General features: G+C 40.0%; 1 protein-coding gene across 5 annotated transcripts in view; it reads right to left on the bottom strand.

The window, feature by feature from the left end:
- Positions 1 to 15510, bottom strand: part of FARP1 (FERM, ARH/RhoGEF and pleckstrin domain protein 1) — a gene marked incomplete at its 5' end in the record, with an annotated part of 176187 nt that overhangs the window by 34530 nt on the left and 126147 nt on the right. For all 5 annotated transcript variants that reach the window (XM_080347824.1, XM_080347823.1, XM_080347822.1 and 2 more), the window contains one exon: positions 13125 to 13365. In XM_080347824.1, the coding sequence (XP_080203950.1) occupies positions 13125 to 13365 (241 nt within the window). The remainder of the gene's footprint in view (positions 1 to 13124; positions 13366 to 15510) is intronic.

Consider the following 15510-nt stretch of genomic DNA (forward strand, 5'->3'; position numbering starts at 1 on the left):
TGGATCAGTCATGTGGAAGAACATTTACAGTCTGTACCATTTTGGCATCATACATTAAAATCCAACAAAAAACGTGACAAGCCCTCAATTACCACAGCTAATAGGCTGTGTAGAATTAAATGTAAAACATACACATCACTGTAGATCATTAAGGTCAAATACATTTTGCTATTATGTGTTTATGTCCTCCCTAGATTATGATAGGTAAGTGTTCCTTTTGCTACAACACAGTTGAGATACTCCAGTAAACAGAGGTATCAATAAATATAATTAGGCCAAGTAGTAAAACCTATTTATTTTCTGGAAGAACTCAAGATTTAGTGCTAGAACACGAATGTTTTCCAATTCCAAACCAGTTCATGTTTATGTCATTCCTTTGAAAAGAGAAGGAAAAAAAACAATACAGTTATCAGTTTAAGTAATCATGACAGTTATGTAGCCTATTATAAATCAAAGTCAAAGCAGTATTTGTCTGAAATAAAGGTCTGTATTATTACAGCTAGCAAGAAAGGATTTAGCAACAGTTTCACACTAAATCAATGTTCAGTGAAATTTGAGAAAATGCCACAGCTTGTTACACAAATGTCAATTTTATTGACACTAGCACACAACTGCATACAGTGTTTTCAAAAGAAATGGAATTCATCATTGAGAAATAGTGAAACAGATTAATAGCAAGGTTGTAAGGTTAAAAGTACTTAACTCTACATTACAAAAGAAATAAGAAAAGTGATATTGCCTCAAATGTGGAAACAAATTCTGGCACTATGCCTGTCATATGACAGTGAATAAATGATTTGCACCTCTGTGAGAAGTTCACAGGCATTATAGTCTAGAAGTTAAATAGCACCTATCTGTGATAGATAGATATAGATATATAGACATATCTACCTACCTATTTATAATCCTAGATCTAACTTCTGATGTACTGGAATTTTTATCAGTACAGCTCAAATATTTCAAACTATAAAATATCAAATGGACAATGAATTAAAAAGACTTCCTAACCCACGCTTGGAAGACACAACTTGAGAAAAGTATTATGGAAAGTATCACAAAAACGTGCCTGGTGGCTCACAGCATATATACCCCATTGATTAAAGACTTGCACATCAATACATCACTGACATTTTCCAAGTTATTTTGCAGCAGGTTGAAATTCTACATTCTCCTTTTTGGTGTCAATATGGAGGTGAGCAGTGACCAAATCCAACCACCACCACCTAAAAGCAAGAGCTCAGTTAGACCCCATCCACCAATATGTTGAACAGGTGAAAGTCAAAGCTAGGTATAAGAAAGTGGCTATATTATAAAACAGGCCTCAAAATGCTGTTAGCACATCCTGGGGCCTAGTTACAACCAAGACAGCCATAAAGATCAACACATTGGACATTGTTCTGGTAAAGGTGGGAAACAAACTCATTCTGCTTTGAGAAAGTCAGTAAGTCATGAAGAAACGAAAATGGGTGATCTTCTCTCCCCCATCACCAATCAGTCATGACATGTGTCACACTGATGGGTCACGGCAATGCTGCAAAGATGGAGGTGAACAACAAATAACCTGCACTAACCTAAAGGTCTTTTCTCACTGTTCCATCTGACCTCCTGCCACAGAAGAGCATATTAATACAGGCTCTACTCATCAACTACATACTGTAGAATATAAACAGAAGCAGAAGGGAGAAGACCAATCTTATTTACAAGGTACTGAAATTCCTCACATTTTACCCTAAAGAATTCATTGATTGACAGGCAATTATTAGCGTGTCAGTTGCCAGATATCACTGCATGGGAGGCCTAACTTTAAGGCTGGTAACATGGAACTGTCTTTGCTCATACTTCAAGTGATTTTTACTTTGATTCAGACTTAGGCCATCTTTCAAATATAACGGAGCCAGCTATATACAAACAAAGAGACAGGTACAATACAATATTTATCTAAAGATTGCTTAAACACATGCTATAATTGAGTCGGAATTAAACATGTGCTTCATATTTTTTTTTTTTCTGAGCTTGGGTTTAAGAACAGAAACAAACACTGGTTTATGACAGTGGCAAATAATAAGAATGCACTGTACCATGGTATGCCAGATTAGCCCATCAATGCCAGAATACCTGGAGTGGTTCTTAGCTCCACTGAACTAGTTAACTCTCCAGACATGAGGGAAAGGTGCTGCAGTAGGGAAGGTGACAGAAAAACTAAGCCTTGACTGAAAGCTAACTTGGAAAAAAAAAAGCCTATGAAATGAAAATGGCATTTTACACAGCCACAAGACATGAATGTATGGGTTATCGCCCTAGCTTTACACGTGTCTCAAATCACTCCCCATCAACATATATGTTCCACATGCTAAGTAAAATGAAGCCAGTGGCTAAAATCAAATACTTAATAGCTGTATCTCTGTCAAAACACACGTCACAGTTGCTTGGAGCAGTGTGGCAGTGGAAATGCAAGGGAGTGTCACAAGCTAGGGATGACCAGCCAGGGAGGGTTAGGCTGGGCTGGCTGTGTGCCATCCCACCAGCAGCACAGACTTTAGGCTCCCATCACACACAGAGGTTAAACCACAGGGACTGGTGCTGAGGTTGGTGCCTATGGAGACCTGGGCTGGCTGAGCTTTGAAAGACACCCAGTACCAGGGGGAAAAAAAGTTCAAATCACTACTTCTCAGTTGATGAAGGAAGTCCCTCACAGAAGTTCATTCACAGGTGAGCTGAACTGCCTGCTGCCTCTTTCTTTGTTGACTACAGAGACAGCATGAGATGATCTAAAATCCTTAGTTAGACATTTTAACCTCTCATTTTTGTGCGGAAAATAAATGGGACTCAATGTATCCTGAAGATACTCTTCCTCTACTCCTTTTCTCCTGAAACTCCTGAGTAATGAAATCATGCCATTCAGTGTTCTGCACTTGCTTCAAAATAAAAAAATTCCTATCCCTACACACTGTCTTAACTGGAAGAAAGAGTAGAGTAGTGGTGAGATGCTCCTGGGTATGTGCCTCCTCTGTGAAGTATCAAGAAGTAAAAATGAGTCAGTTATGGAAACTAAGAGGAAACATCAACCATTACCGAAGGTGACTGAAGTTTTGCTGAAAAACTGCGTGCACAGCTACAGTGCTCACTCTAACTCAGCTGTTAAGAGTTCTACTGTTCTCAAGGTTTATAATTAGAAAATCAAATCCGTTGAGAGCCAGAAAAGCACATTTATCAATACCTGGAACATTGCAGGGCTTATTCTCTCTTAGGCCTGCTGTGCAGTCAGGGGAAGCTGGTGATGTCCAGATCCCAGTAACTCTGCTTGAAGGGTAGATGAGTGTTTTCTAAACTCCAGCCTCACAGATGAAAACCAAGCTGTTGTCCCTTTGTCCTTTGCATTACTGAGCATACACTTAGGAAGGCTCTTGAATGAGAAAATATCTGACAGAGCTGTCACTGCTTTGGCCACACAGGTCTAGCTTAATCTTCCATAGTCACAGTGGTTGCATACCTCTAAGTTCTGCCTAAAAGTTTTGGTCAGAGAAAAACAGATAGCACCAGATGAAGTGGCAGGATGTATGCACTTCACCGATGACTGAAGTACCTTGGATTGGAGAAGAGCTCAATAAGAGTGTCCACCCTTTCTCTCCCCAGCTGTGAACCAGGCACAGCCACACTGCTGAACTAACAGAGTTATGGGCTGAAGATTCTGCACTGTTCTCCCTCAACACATGAACAAAATCCTACTCACTTCCACGGAAGCTTGAGGGGGACCAGTTCATCAAGCTGTACTTTCCAATTAAATAAAACAAGTTGGAGTGTTGGATACGGTTTGTTAGAATTAAAGATCTTGAAAGGTAGTCATACATCAGCCAGAAATTTATGTACAAACATCCCTAAATGCAGTACCAAAGAATTTCAGGAGGAACAGAAAGAGAAAACAGCCCAGGAAGAGATCTGATGTCACACATAACCAATAATGCTGCCTGGCTTGAAGAGAAACATGACAGGGAGAAAGGTTCACTTTGACTTCATAGCTTCAAAATGCATGCCCGTGGCAGGGATTTGGGAGAAAGGTGCACCTTCTCAATGAACCAATTTCCTCCTATTTAGGACAAAGCATCAGCCAGCAAATGGACAGAACAATTAAACCAGTGACAGTTTTACAGCAAAATACCAGTTAGAATGAGTAAAAGCCTTCAGTACAGGTAAAACTAAAAATAATAATAATTAAAAAATTAATTCCATGCATACACAGTTAAATGGCTTGACATGCTTACAGTCCCATCAAGCTTGGTGTTGGTTTAGTAGCCAGCAACCTCCCCAGCTGGTAAAAGTCCATGCTTTGTTGGTATACAGCAGTATTAGACAGTGGTGAGTGTGAAATCAGACAGTAACTGCTGGTGGCCTACATCAGGGTATATTTACATCTTAAGAACAAAGCCCATTACAGTCTGGGAAGAATACAAGGTCACTGGGCATCAGCCCTTTGTCTAGCCTTGATCTTTCCAGACAGAAATAGAGCAACCTATAGAAGGATTCCCTCTTATACCCAGGGTTAGGGGATGGTTTGCTTTTGTTTGTCTGTCTTTAAACCAACATGACACAGTGTTGCAACAGAATTGGAAATGTTCAGCCCCCATGTAAGCTTATAGCACAGATACTGTCCATTTAAACATGACATCTCCCCGAGACTGCAGTGATCCTGCTGATGAGCTATGGCAGGCGGCCTCAATCAGATCATCATTGGGTGCAGCCTTTATTAGGAAATGAAGGGCAATTTGATCGTGCTCAATGGAGCCCAAACACCCTGGGACAAAGACCTTCTTCCCCCTCGCCCTCCACTCTTCTGCTCCTCAACATGGTGTGGTTGTTCAACTTGAGATTCACAACCTGGTGGGGGGTCTTCCCCAGTCCTGAGGTAAGGAGTGCTCTATGAGACAGGATCACTGTAATAAGAGGAATTAGGTACTCCCGATACAAATAGGTATTTCTGCAGTAAAAGGACATTGAGACAGTGCTCCAAACAATGCAAGGAACAGAAGATACACCATGCTTTGAGGATAGACAGAACATTGAAAAGGCTTTTTCACCCAGAGAGAGGTACATGCTGACAAAACAGTGCATACAATGAAACAAAAAAAAAAATATGTTTCTCTTTAAACGGTATTAAACAAATGACAAAAATGAGAATGAAGTCCCAGCATTTTCAGTTTAAAAAATTAATTTGGACTATTGAGATTTATTTAAAAAATTTATGCATGTGCACACACAGAAATCAGGAAAGGGCTGGATAGGTGAAACACTGCCAAGCTTATGAACTTTTGTTAGTGGGTCCAGGTGAGTTTTTTAGCAGGAAAGGGGAAAAATAAGGATTCAGCTAATCAAAGATTTTTAAGTGCCTCATGGAAAAGCAACAGGCATGAGCTCTAACATCCACTGAACTACATAGAGAGACCTACCTCTGATCTTGCTGTAAACCATCAAAGGCAAAAACCTGTCTTCTTCTCAAAACAGGATTTGCAGCATTTTAAAGAAAGAACCTAATCTAATTTTAACAAGCTTGAAAGCTCTTGAATCAGAAAGCATACATTTTCCTTCAGCCTTCCATATTCAATCAGTGACAGCTGTATCATTACTGGCTTTAGAGTTAATTTTTATGAGGAGGAACTGTGGATTTTTATGGTTGTCAGGGCCCAAAACTTCAAAAAAAAAAAAATCAATAAAGATTACACCTTAAAACTCAAATCATTCTAGAGCAAACTTAGCATTTACCACCATGCAATGCAAATTTATGATCCTAAGGTCTTCACCCCCTTTACTGCAGTAACACCACCATTATTTACATACATACTTGAGGAAAAACATGCCTGTTAATCACAGCTCAGCCAGGCACACAGCCTTTCCAGATCTCGTAACATTTAAAAGAAAGTGCTCACTGCTTTTAATAACAAACAACGTAAGACAAGTTTATTCTACATACCCTTTATAGACCACAGATTTAGAAGACAAAAATCCTCTAAAGAACTGCTATTTGTCACCCAAACTACACTTTTTATTTATATGATATTTTTGATTTTTAAGAAGTTCTGTATTTTGAAATATCAATGGCACCACACAGCCTAACCGTAGGGAGGAATGCAGAAGATGCCTTTGATCAGAATCCACATGTTGCAAAAGAATAATTTCCCTTATAAGTAAGTAAATAAAATCTGTGCCCTTGTCTAGGAGTATTTCAGCAACTATAGAAATTACTAAAATTGAAGAGGAAAGATTTAGTTAATTTTAATTTCCTTCCTTTCCAGAACCTGACAGCACAGGCAAAATTTTTTCCTAATGTAGTTTGACTAAAAACAGTCTGCTGCTACCCACACTGGAGAAAAATTACACATCAGTCTAATCTTTGGGATCTCCTGATGTCAACACTGTGCATCAGCCACTTACAATCAGAAACCCCCAAACCATCATCAAGTAGGAGTCACCAAGAAACAGCTGGGTTTCTGATAAAAGGACTCTTCTCCTACCACTTGTGTCTGACAGCAGAAGAAAAGGTGTATATATTAAAAATTAAAATATTAAAAATTGTTCCAAAAGATTTGATTTCCCTCCTATATTTAGGGACTCTCTTGTTTGGTACGGAGAAGAGGACTGATCCCCTAAATGAAGAGAAAAGAGATGTGCTAAAATCTACAGAAGCTGCCTTAAGAAACCACACTGTTCAGAGAGAAAAGCATTATTGGAAGACTAAATGGGGCTTTGGCTTCCTTCATTTTATACACGTCTGAACGCGGAACCTCTTTCTTTCACACTTACTGCCCCTGCCAGCTGGTAACAACCATGTTGCTGAATGAGGTGGATCTCCAGTGGTCTATGTCCTTGTGCACAAAGGTAACACCCAACTCCTTCACACATGTATGGAAGCCAGGAAAAACTGGATTGTTAATTTGTTTTTCATCAGTAGAAGTTAAATGGCAGCAATTAAAATTTCATTCTAAACTCACCTCTGACAGCAGTCTAATGCTTCTTTATGAAAAATGAGACTAGTTAAACAAAGATGGTATTTGACACAATTTAAAGGTCAGACGTCCTGTATTCTTTTGAAGAACTGTTCCGGAAATAGCCACAATTCATGCTAATCACCTATTAATTATACCGATGAGATTTGGATCATTGGTTTTCAACATCCAAAATCAGGTCTGTTTCATCAGTTCAACTGATCGACAACTACTCTTGGTCTCGCGATACCCTAAAAAACCGCTGGGACTTTAAACCCTCTGGAAAAGAGTGGAGAGCATACTGTGCCAAAGGGATCTGTGAATAAATAAGGACAGACATTTTCAGTGGGCTTAAGAGATTTCCTATTCTTCTCTTTTCTTTTGTCTTTTCAATCCTGGAGCCCATCCCCCCGAAGAAATTTCTAGTTGACTATGGAGACTCTGCATGTGTGTGAGTTTATCGTGGGACAGAAGACAATAGAATTTTAAACATCTCTGCTTCTTAGTCAAGAAATGCAGGAGCTATGAGCAGGTTTATAGATCTGTCTGCCCCATTTTGCATTTGACTTTCTCTGGTCACCACCAAGTAATTGTATGTACAGACAGAGAGGAACTTCTGGCATGAATGCTACTGCTTCAGGACGACTACAGCTGCTGTAACTAATAAAAGCTGCTCCACAAACACCTGTGCAAACAGAAACCAGCCCTACAAATATTCAAGGGGGAAAATACAGGTCCTGAAGCAGTTTGGTCTAAAAATATTGGTCCCATTTAGTGAACTAAGTCACAAACCATTGTTTTTTCACCCTTTGCTGGGTTCTAATGATTATGTTCAGCATTGCCAATGCTGTTCTGTCAAGAAAATCCTGTCTAAATTTGCATGCCCTTTAATCACGAAGCAAACTGGTAGATTGATTTAATTTTTCAAATTATTAACATGAAACTCGTTATGCTCATCCACCTATTTACAACTGATCTTAGGTCCCTACAGGTCACGTAATGTACATGCAAATACAGCAAACCTAAGAACTTTCAGTAACAGTAAAAAAAAATTCAGCTACAGAATTTTCTCTTTCAGTTTTTCTTTGATAATTTGTATTTAGTGTGCACTACAATGGTTAATGGGATGGTACTGACTAGTTAGGCCTATGAGCTACGGGTAAGTTGACATAACAGCAGCATTGAGCACAAATCATCTTCAGAGAACACTCCTTTCTGTCATGCACAAGGAACATGTTTGCTAGGGGATATGGACTTAAACCAAAACTAGTGCAGTCTAGGCCATTCACATAAAAATTATTCAAAACTCCGTACCTGCAATATCATACGTAGGTCCTGGCTCCTATATCAATTTGCCACTATCAATCCTTCCTTCACCTAGCCAAATTTATCCCCAAATTTTATATCCCAGGTGACTGAGGAGAACTAGATTCTAGGATATGCCAATATGAAAAAAAACCCCAAACTTTCAGAAGAGCCCAGCAGGATATAGTATGTTTGAGATGCTGGTGAGTTGGAGAAAACTTAAAATTGTCTGACAGGATTTTTTCTTCATTCACTGTAGCAATGATTGAACATGGTCAAGTACTTGGAACAGCAAAGAAAGAATCAGAGTGCCTTTTATCCATGTGTTGCTAACCACATCTGTGCATTATTTTGGGACAAACTCCTAAACTGCTTTTGCAACTAGACTCCATCCTTATCCAGCTATGTGGATAGAGTTGGTTCAGCAGAGTAACAAGCCATCTGCACAGCCCAACAAGAGGCTTCCTCCACGTCCCCTGGAGGCACAGAAGGTGGTTGGCTCAGTACTACTCATTTAGGATAGACATAGCTACTCAGTCTTGCTGGGATTCAGCTCCCTCATATGTAGAAGCTGCCTACGGATAGCTGGGCACTTCAAGAGTATGGAATTTAAAATTTAATTCTTGCGAATAAAAAAGTTGAGAATGGTGAATTTGAAGTACCCTCAGCCACACTCCAAAAGCTACCAGAATCGGTGGGAGAGTCAAATATTTTACTGGGTGTTTAGCTATGTCTGTCACATTTGAGACATGGGTGTGCTTGGACTACTGATGTTGACCAGAGTATGCAGATTGATACTTGCAATGCTTAAATTGAACTGACAGATTTCACTTACCCCTTGTGCTTTGTGAACTAGAACAAGAATTCCCTCTTCTCATCTTATCTCATTCGCAGTCTTGCCCAAAGGTTTCTGCTCTTTCCCTCCAAGGCCTCTTGTATTTGTCCCACAGAAACAAACTCCCAGATGAATTCTGAGGGACCTGATCCTATGTGAAAACTCTATTTAAAAGTGCTCTCTCACCATTCTTGGCAAGCACCCAGATACAACACACATGTCTGGCAGAAGAATTTGGCCCACAGACTGTTTTTAATTAAATGCTTGTCTACTGATATTAAACTGAACTTCAGTGGCATAAGAATGCTGCAAAAATGATTAATCTTAAATTATTTCCTACGTAATTTACAAAATTTATTTCTACAAACTGGAAGAATTGCACCTGTGTTAAAACAACAACTACTTAGATATTTAAAGTTGAAAAAAATGCTGGATGATAGAAAACAGAGAGAAATCCTCCTATTTCATTTTGGAGAATAATATTCAAAAGGGGAAAAAAAAAAGGTGTTGAGATACTTCATTAGCAACTAAGCCAATTCCAGCTACCAGCAGGTCTGTTCTTGGAAAACTATAAATGCATTATTTTTGTAGGCATATGAGAAAAGAAATCAGGCCTGAAAACAGTATTTGAAAAGATTCAAAATAGTAAACACCACTTATGGAATTTTATACTTACTTAAAATCCAAACAATTTCTCTTAAGTAGCAGAAATGACTGCAAATCCTTTTGTTAAATATCCATTACTTGTACTCTAATTTTACTGGCTAACAAAGCAATTAATTCATCTATTCAGATTGCTATTACTTTACTGTATAATATAACTACAGGTACTCTTGCTGCACAGGGAGCAAAAAAAATTCAAAAGGTGACTCATGCACCCACCCCCCCATACTCAACACTATCCACTAACTCAGGTTTCAACTACCTATATGTCATCTTAAATACTGAGAAGTTCAAGGCAATTATTTTACAGCTATTCTAAATCCAAAACATAAACCATCTTCTTTCAGCATAATATACAAGCAAGCTTTTCCCTAATTACCAACCTTGCTGTTTCTAGATTCATGCTTTAAACTACAGGAACAAACAAGAACATTCCTTGTCATTAAAATATCACTAAAGAGATGCTTTAATGTCTAAAGAGATGCTTTAAATCCTTCGTGTTCAAAAATGAGGTATCTAATCTTTAAGAAAAACAACACACTAAAGGGGACGAGCAGGCTAAAACTTACATTTACACAAAGATATATTTACTGCAAAAAAGTAAATACAAAATAACAAGACGTGCCTAACTACTGTAGATATCATTTTAAATATCCTTCACTCAGATTAAACTCTGTTAAAATGTGCATAGACCAAGGAATTACAAAAATTAAAAAGACTTTTTGGTTTTTATTTTTGTAAAAACCATCTTGAAAATTTTATATTGCCTAGATTTACGAAGTCCTGTAACTTGTTTATTATTACTTATGTGGGTGGACTCATCACTGCTGCATGCATGTACTGCATCATGCAGATCACTGTGAGTGACCTGCAGTTCAGCCAATGCTGTTGTTCATCACTTAAAATTCTCAAATTTATTTCCCTTCCCCCACAAGAAAAATATATAAAAGTGAAAATTAAGGCCAGTGTTAAAAAGCATATACTGTCTCCCAGCTCTAGTAACTGCAGGACACTTTCCATACAGGAGACCTTTCATCTGAATTTTCTTCATTAACTTGGACAAACTAGAATCAGATGTTATTAGTATAGAGTCTTAATTCTCAATACTTTTAGCCTGTGAAAAGGAAGTTTACAAAGAATTAGTCTCTCTGTCCTGCACATGTATCAAAATCTTGCTACTTTATTTACAGTACAGAAGACAATCAGCCTGGACCACAGTTAGTCCCATTATTCTCTTGTGTCACAGGATGAAAAATTTATGAGGTGGCACTCTTAAAAAAAATAGCCTATGACAGACTAATTGGACCCTGTACAGATAAAGATTTCTCATGATCAAAACAAAAAATAAAATCAAACAGCCACCATCTCCAAACCCCCCACCATAAATCACCCACAACAGAACTTTGATGTCTCTGTGAATAATTCCACTGAAAGAATAAGGGGAAAAAAATCTCTTGCAATTAATCTTTATACCACACTGATAAAGGATAGAAAGGATTGCCTTGCAAATAATACCCATACCACTCTTCATTAGGGCTGTTTCAATCTAAGGTCCTTTTGGCTTGAATTACATTTTTCATCTTGTTCTCTTTCTTGCCCAAGGAAGAGTTTAGAGTTTCAAAATCTCCATTACCAAATCAGTCTGTTGAACCCGGTGAAGAAAAAGCCAATAGTGTAATTGTTCCTGTACACATGCCTAATTTGTACCCTCAGTTCATCAGTTAAGATTATAAAATGGGTTATGAAGATGAGTAGACCAAATAGATTCTCTCTATTAAGAGGTTTTCCAGCATATTTCAAGATTTCAACAAGTCTTGGTCTTGAATATCAAGCTGCCTGCATTTGGCTGTAAGTTTAATTTTTTCCCCTAACTTTGCTGAGGCACTCATACGTTGCTCTCCTTATACAGGAGAGAAAGCAAATTGCAATAGACATACAAAAGAGAACAACATACCTACTTAATTTCATTTTTGTTTGTTTTGTCAAAATGATCACTCAATGTCAAAGAAGCTACAATATATACCTAAAATATGACTTCATACAAAGAAGAGGTGAGTGTATAAAGTCTTACAAAGGTACCTAAATCAGTAAAAATTTTCTTCTCCTCTTGCATTTTGGAGGAGATGCATTCCTGTTAAGCTGCACTGAGACTTACCCTTATTATTGTATTTCTAGCATCCCTTCCCTCTGGCTGGTCAGTACAATAATAACACTTGGAATAGCTCATAAGCTGAAATTATTACCAGCCCCTCTTCACAAGCCTCACAAGATGCAATCACTCTTACGAGCAACCACAGTATCCACTGGTCTCATATGCCCCAGTCCCTAGCAGCTGAAGACCTGCACACCATCTTCATCACTGAGGCCAACAGACACATCCTCCTCTACCTCCTCCTCAAGCTGAAGGCTCCCAAAGGAGTACTTATTTCTAGGCATGGGAGAGGAACTCAGTACAATGGGATTTCCAAACACCAGGGGGTGAGTGAAGGGGTTAATGATTTCTGAGTCAGAATCGCTAGATTCTGTCCCACTGCTGGTGGAGCCCTCCATCATCTGCATTGCAGCCACATGATCCATCACGCCACCAGCACGCAGTGACTGCATGAGCGGGCTCTGCTTTGACTGTGTCCCAGCTGGCATACCATTGGCCATTATTTTGCCTTCTGGAGAAGACATCTTAGCCACCTCACCTTCTTTACAATGCCTCTCTGATCTATACTCCTGCCCAGGGGTTGAGGATATCTGACTCAGGATAAACGGATCTGTAACTGATTTATTGTAGAGATTTGGGATTTTCTGTGCATGAGGCTGTTGAGAACCTGGAGAATATCTGCCATACCCCTGGCAGCTACTGGCATGGCTGTCCTCCTCCTCAGTCCTCACCCTGCACTCATGCCCATTTTCTGAGACATAACCCTGAGAGCCAGTTCTACTTAGACTCATGTTAGGGCTTGACCCTTTGCTACTGGGAGGCAACGGAGTGGCCAGTGGACTACGGCTCCCTGGCCCTCTAAACATTTCATCAACCAGTGAGCTGTGTCTTGGCATCCTGGGGCTTCCTCCAGTGTAGAAGGAGAGATTAGCTGGGTTATCATCAAGGTACTCTTCAGAGAGATACTGCGAAGACTTTATAGAGGCTGAGGAATCCCTGTACCTAGTTCTATTGCGGTTTTCATCTCTATAGTGAATATAGGCACCACTGGTCAAATCACCCTCATAATTGTCATTTGTTTGGGAATATGACTGGGTTATTTGTCCTCTGAGGAGATCATACTCGCTATCTACATCACTGCAGTCAATGAAAGGAATGGAGGTGCTGCTGCCATGAGCAGCCCTGGAAGCTGGACCTGTGCTTGGTTGCTGTGACTGAGGTCTGTTCTGCTGCATCCTGTCCTTAGCCACCTCCTCCTCTTCCTCCACTGTTGACACCACTGCTCCGTCCACCTTTCTGCCTTCCTTTGGGCTCTTCTTCAAGGAAGGGCTTTTGTGCTGTCCAGTGTCTTCTGTTGAAGCCTTCAATTCCTTCCCTTGCCGGCAGCTCTGAACTGCTGCAGCATCATTGTCGTCCCCATAGGCAAAGGTTGAACTCTGGAAAGATAAAGGAGGGAAGACAAAGGGGGACGGAGGGATGGGAGGGAAGGGAACCAGAGAGAAAAGACTACGTGTAATTACGCACCAGAATTTTGCACTGCATCTTTCAGCAACATAGGAAAGCAGAAGGGGTAACCCAAGCTTCAAAACTGATTAGAAGAAAATAAAACCAAAAAAAGAGAGGTCTCTGATCTTAAGAACAAAAAATACATAAGCTAAGCAAGGGAAGATAGGCAGACAGAATGTGGTGATAGGTAAAAAGGGGTATAGTGTTTGAGGTGTTTCAATGCCCTGAGGCATCCGTCAACACTATGAACATCAACCTGTTTGTATTCCTCTGAGAAGCTGGAGGGACAAAAAAGATAAATGCGTAAGACGAATTTTGCACAGCCTACTTACATACACTAAAAAAGCCATCTGTGGGCTTTTGAACACTCCACATTCAATCCCTGGAGCATACCTGCCACTAATTCCTGAGCTGGCTTTTCTGCACACAGAAATATGTCACATCTGCCCAGTAGCCATGCTCCATCTGCCTGAGCTTGTCTTAGCAATATTAAATTGCTAAAAGATATTTGATAGGGGCTGCGTTTGTAGGAGAATTTTCTGAGGTTCTTGGATTTGTAGGAATGAGAGGGCCTGAAATATCAAAAGGATGCAATGTGAGGAAGGTGAAGGTGCGGTAGCATTCTTAAATACACTAACCTAATAGCTTGCTCCTGCCATTTAGCTTCATGTGAGGTTATGTCATTAAAGGTTCACCTCCACAAACACAGATGAGCACAGAAAACACTGGCAGGTGGAGGAACCCAAATGATCTAGTCAAATAATCTAGACCCAGTTCCTCTGGGGCTGTCCCAGTAGAGCCATCAGCCCTTGGTCTGGGTGTATCTGGGATGCCAGCAACTGGAGACACCAGAGTATGTGCATATTGATTGGGTGGGGAGGTCAGTATGTGCAGCTGCTAGAAAACATTAAACTGGACTAGTCTGTGAGTAGGTTGAGCTGGGTTGCAAGTACTGGAGCAGCCATAAGTCAGGCCAGACACTGGTAAGATGATGAGGCCTGGGGGTCAATTACTGGTAATGCCATACGTCTGGACCAGTTATTGGAGAGACACCTCTGCATGTGTGTGTGCGTGAGTGAGGTAACTGGGAACCAGGGGACACAGCTGTCAGTTACGAGGTTAGACTGGGTGTCTAAGATGAATTACTGGAGGAAACTTCAACATGTGTGTGTAGGTTTGAGTACTACCAACTGGGGTGAGTGGCTGTGAGACCTGGGGGCTTGTATGTCCAGGTGCCAGCCACTGGGAGACTCGGGGATCCAGGGGCTCACCACTGGATGGACTGAGTTTCTAAGACCAGTTGCAAGAGGGATCCGTATCGTATATATATACACACACATATTTTCCACTAATGAACTTTCATTCTGATCAGCCAAAGAATGAAACAGCGTGAGACCACTGGCACTGTTTGCATTTTGTGGGAGCGCTGCTTTCTCTTTGTGTTTACCTGGCTAGCCAGTTGGCTGCGTATGGATAAATATATATATATATTGTATATGTGCATCTATGCAGCTGCCTATAGTGAATACATGCTCAGCCTTACTACTAGCTGGACCTGGGAAAATGCAGCTGCTGCAACCTTACTGCTATTGGATTTGCAAACTCCTAAAACATAACAGCTATTAACATAAGACAAATAAATTAGGTATCTACCAGAGACAATGGCTGAAAAGTACAGAGATGTTATTTTTCTGAGGAAATAATTCTTCTTCTCTGTGGTTAACAAAACAAAACAACTTGGCATGGGCAACCAAGACTACCCAGTGAAGGAAAAGAATTCAACTTTTCCCAGACGCAATAACCAGCTACAACCTAGGACCCCAGCAGTAACACTGTGGATTGCAGTTTTTCAGATGGTCATTAGTACAACTCAGACATGCTCACTATTTATATTTGCCTGGTTGTCTGGAAGCAACTCTGTTCCACAGTGGAAATGAACCTGTTCCACTTGCAAAACCTAAAACTTATGATACCCAGGGCTCCCAGTTAAATGGAAAGTGAGCAGAAAACTATGCTTCTAGAGTTTCAAAACAGCAGTCCAGTGGAGGGAAATGTAAGAAATGTTTAAAAGGCAT

Source organism: Nesoenas mayeri (genome assembly GCF_963082525.1).
Source record: "Nesoenas mayeri genome assembly, chromosome: 1".
Classification (NCBI taxonomy): Eukaryota; Metazoa; Chordata; class Aves; order Columbiformes; family Columbidae; genus Nesoenas; species Nesoenas mayeri.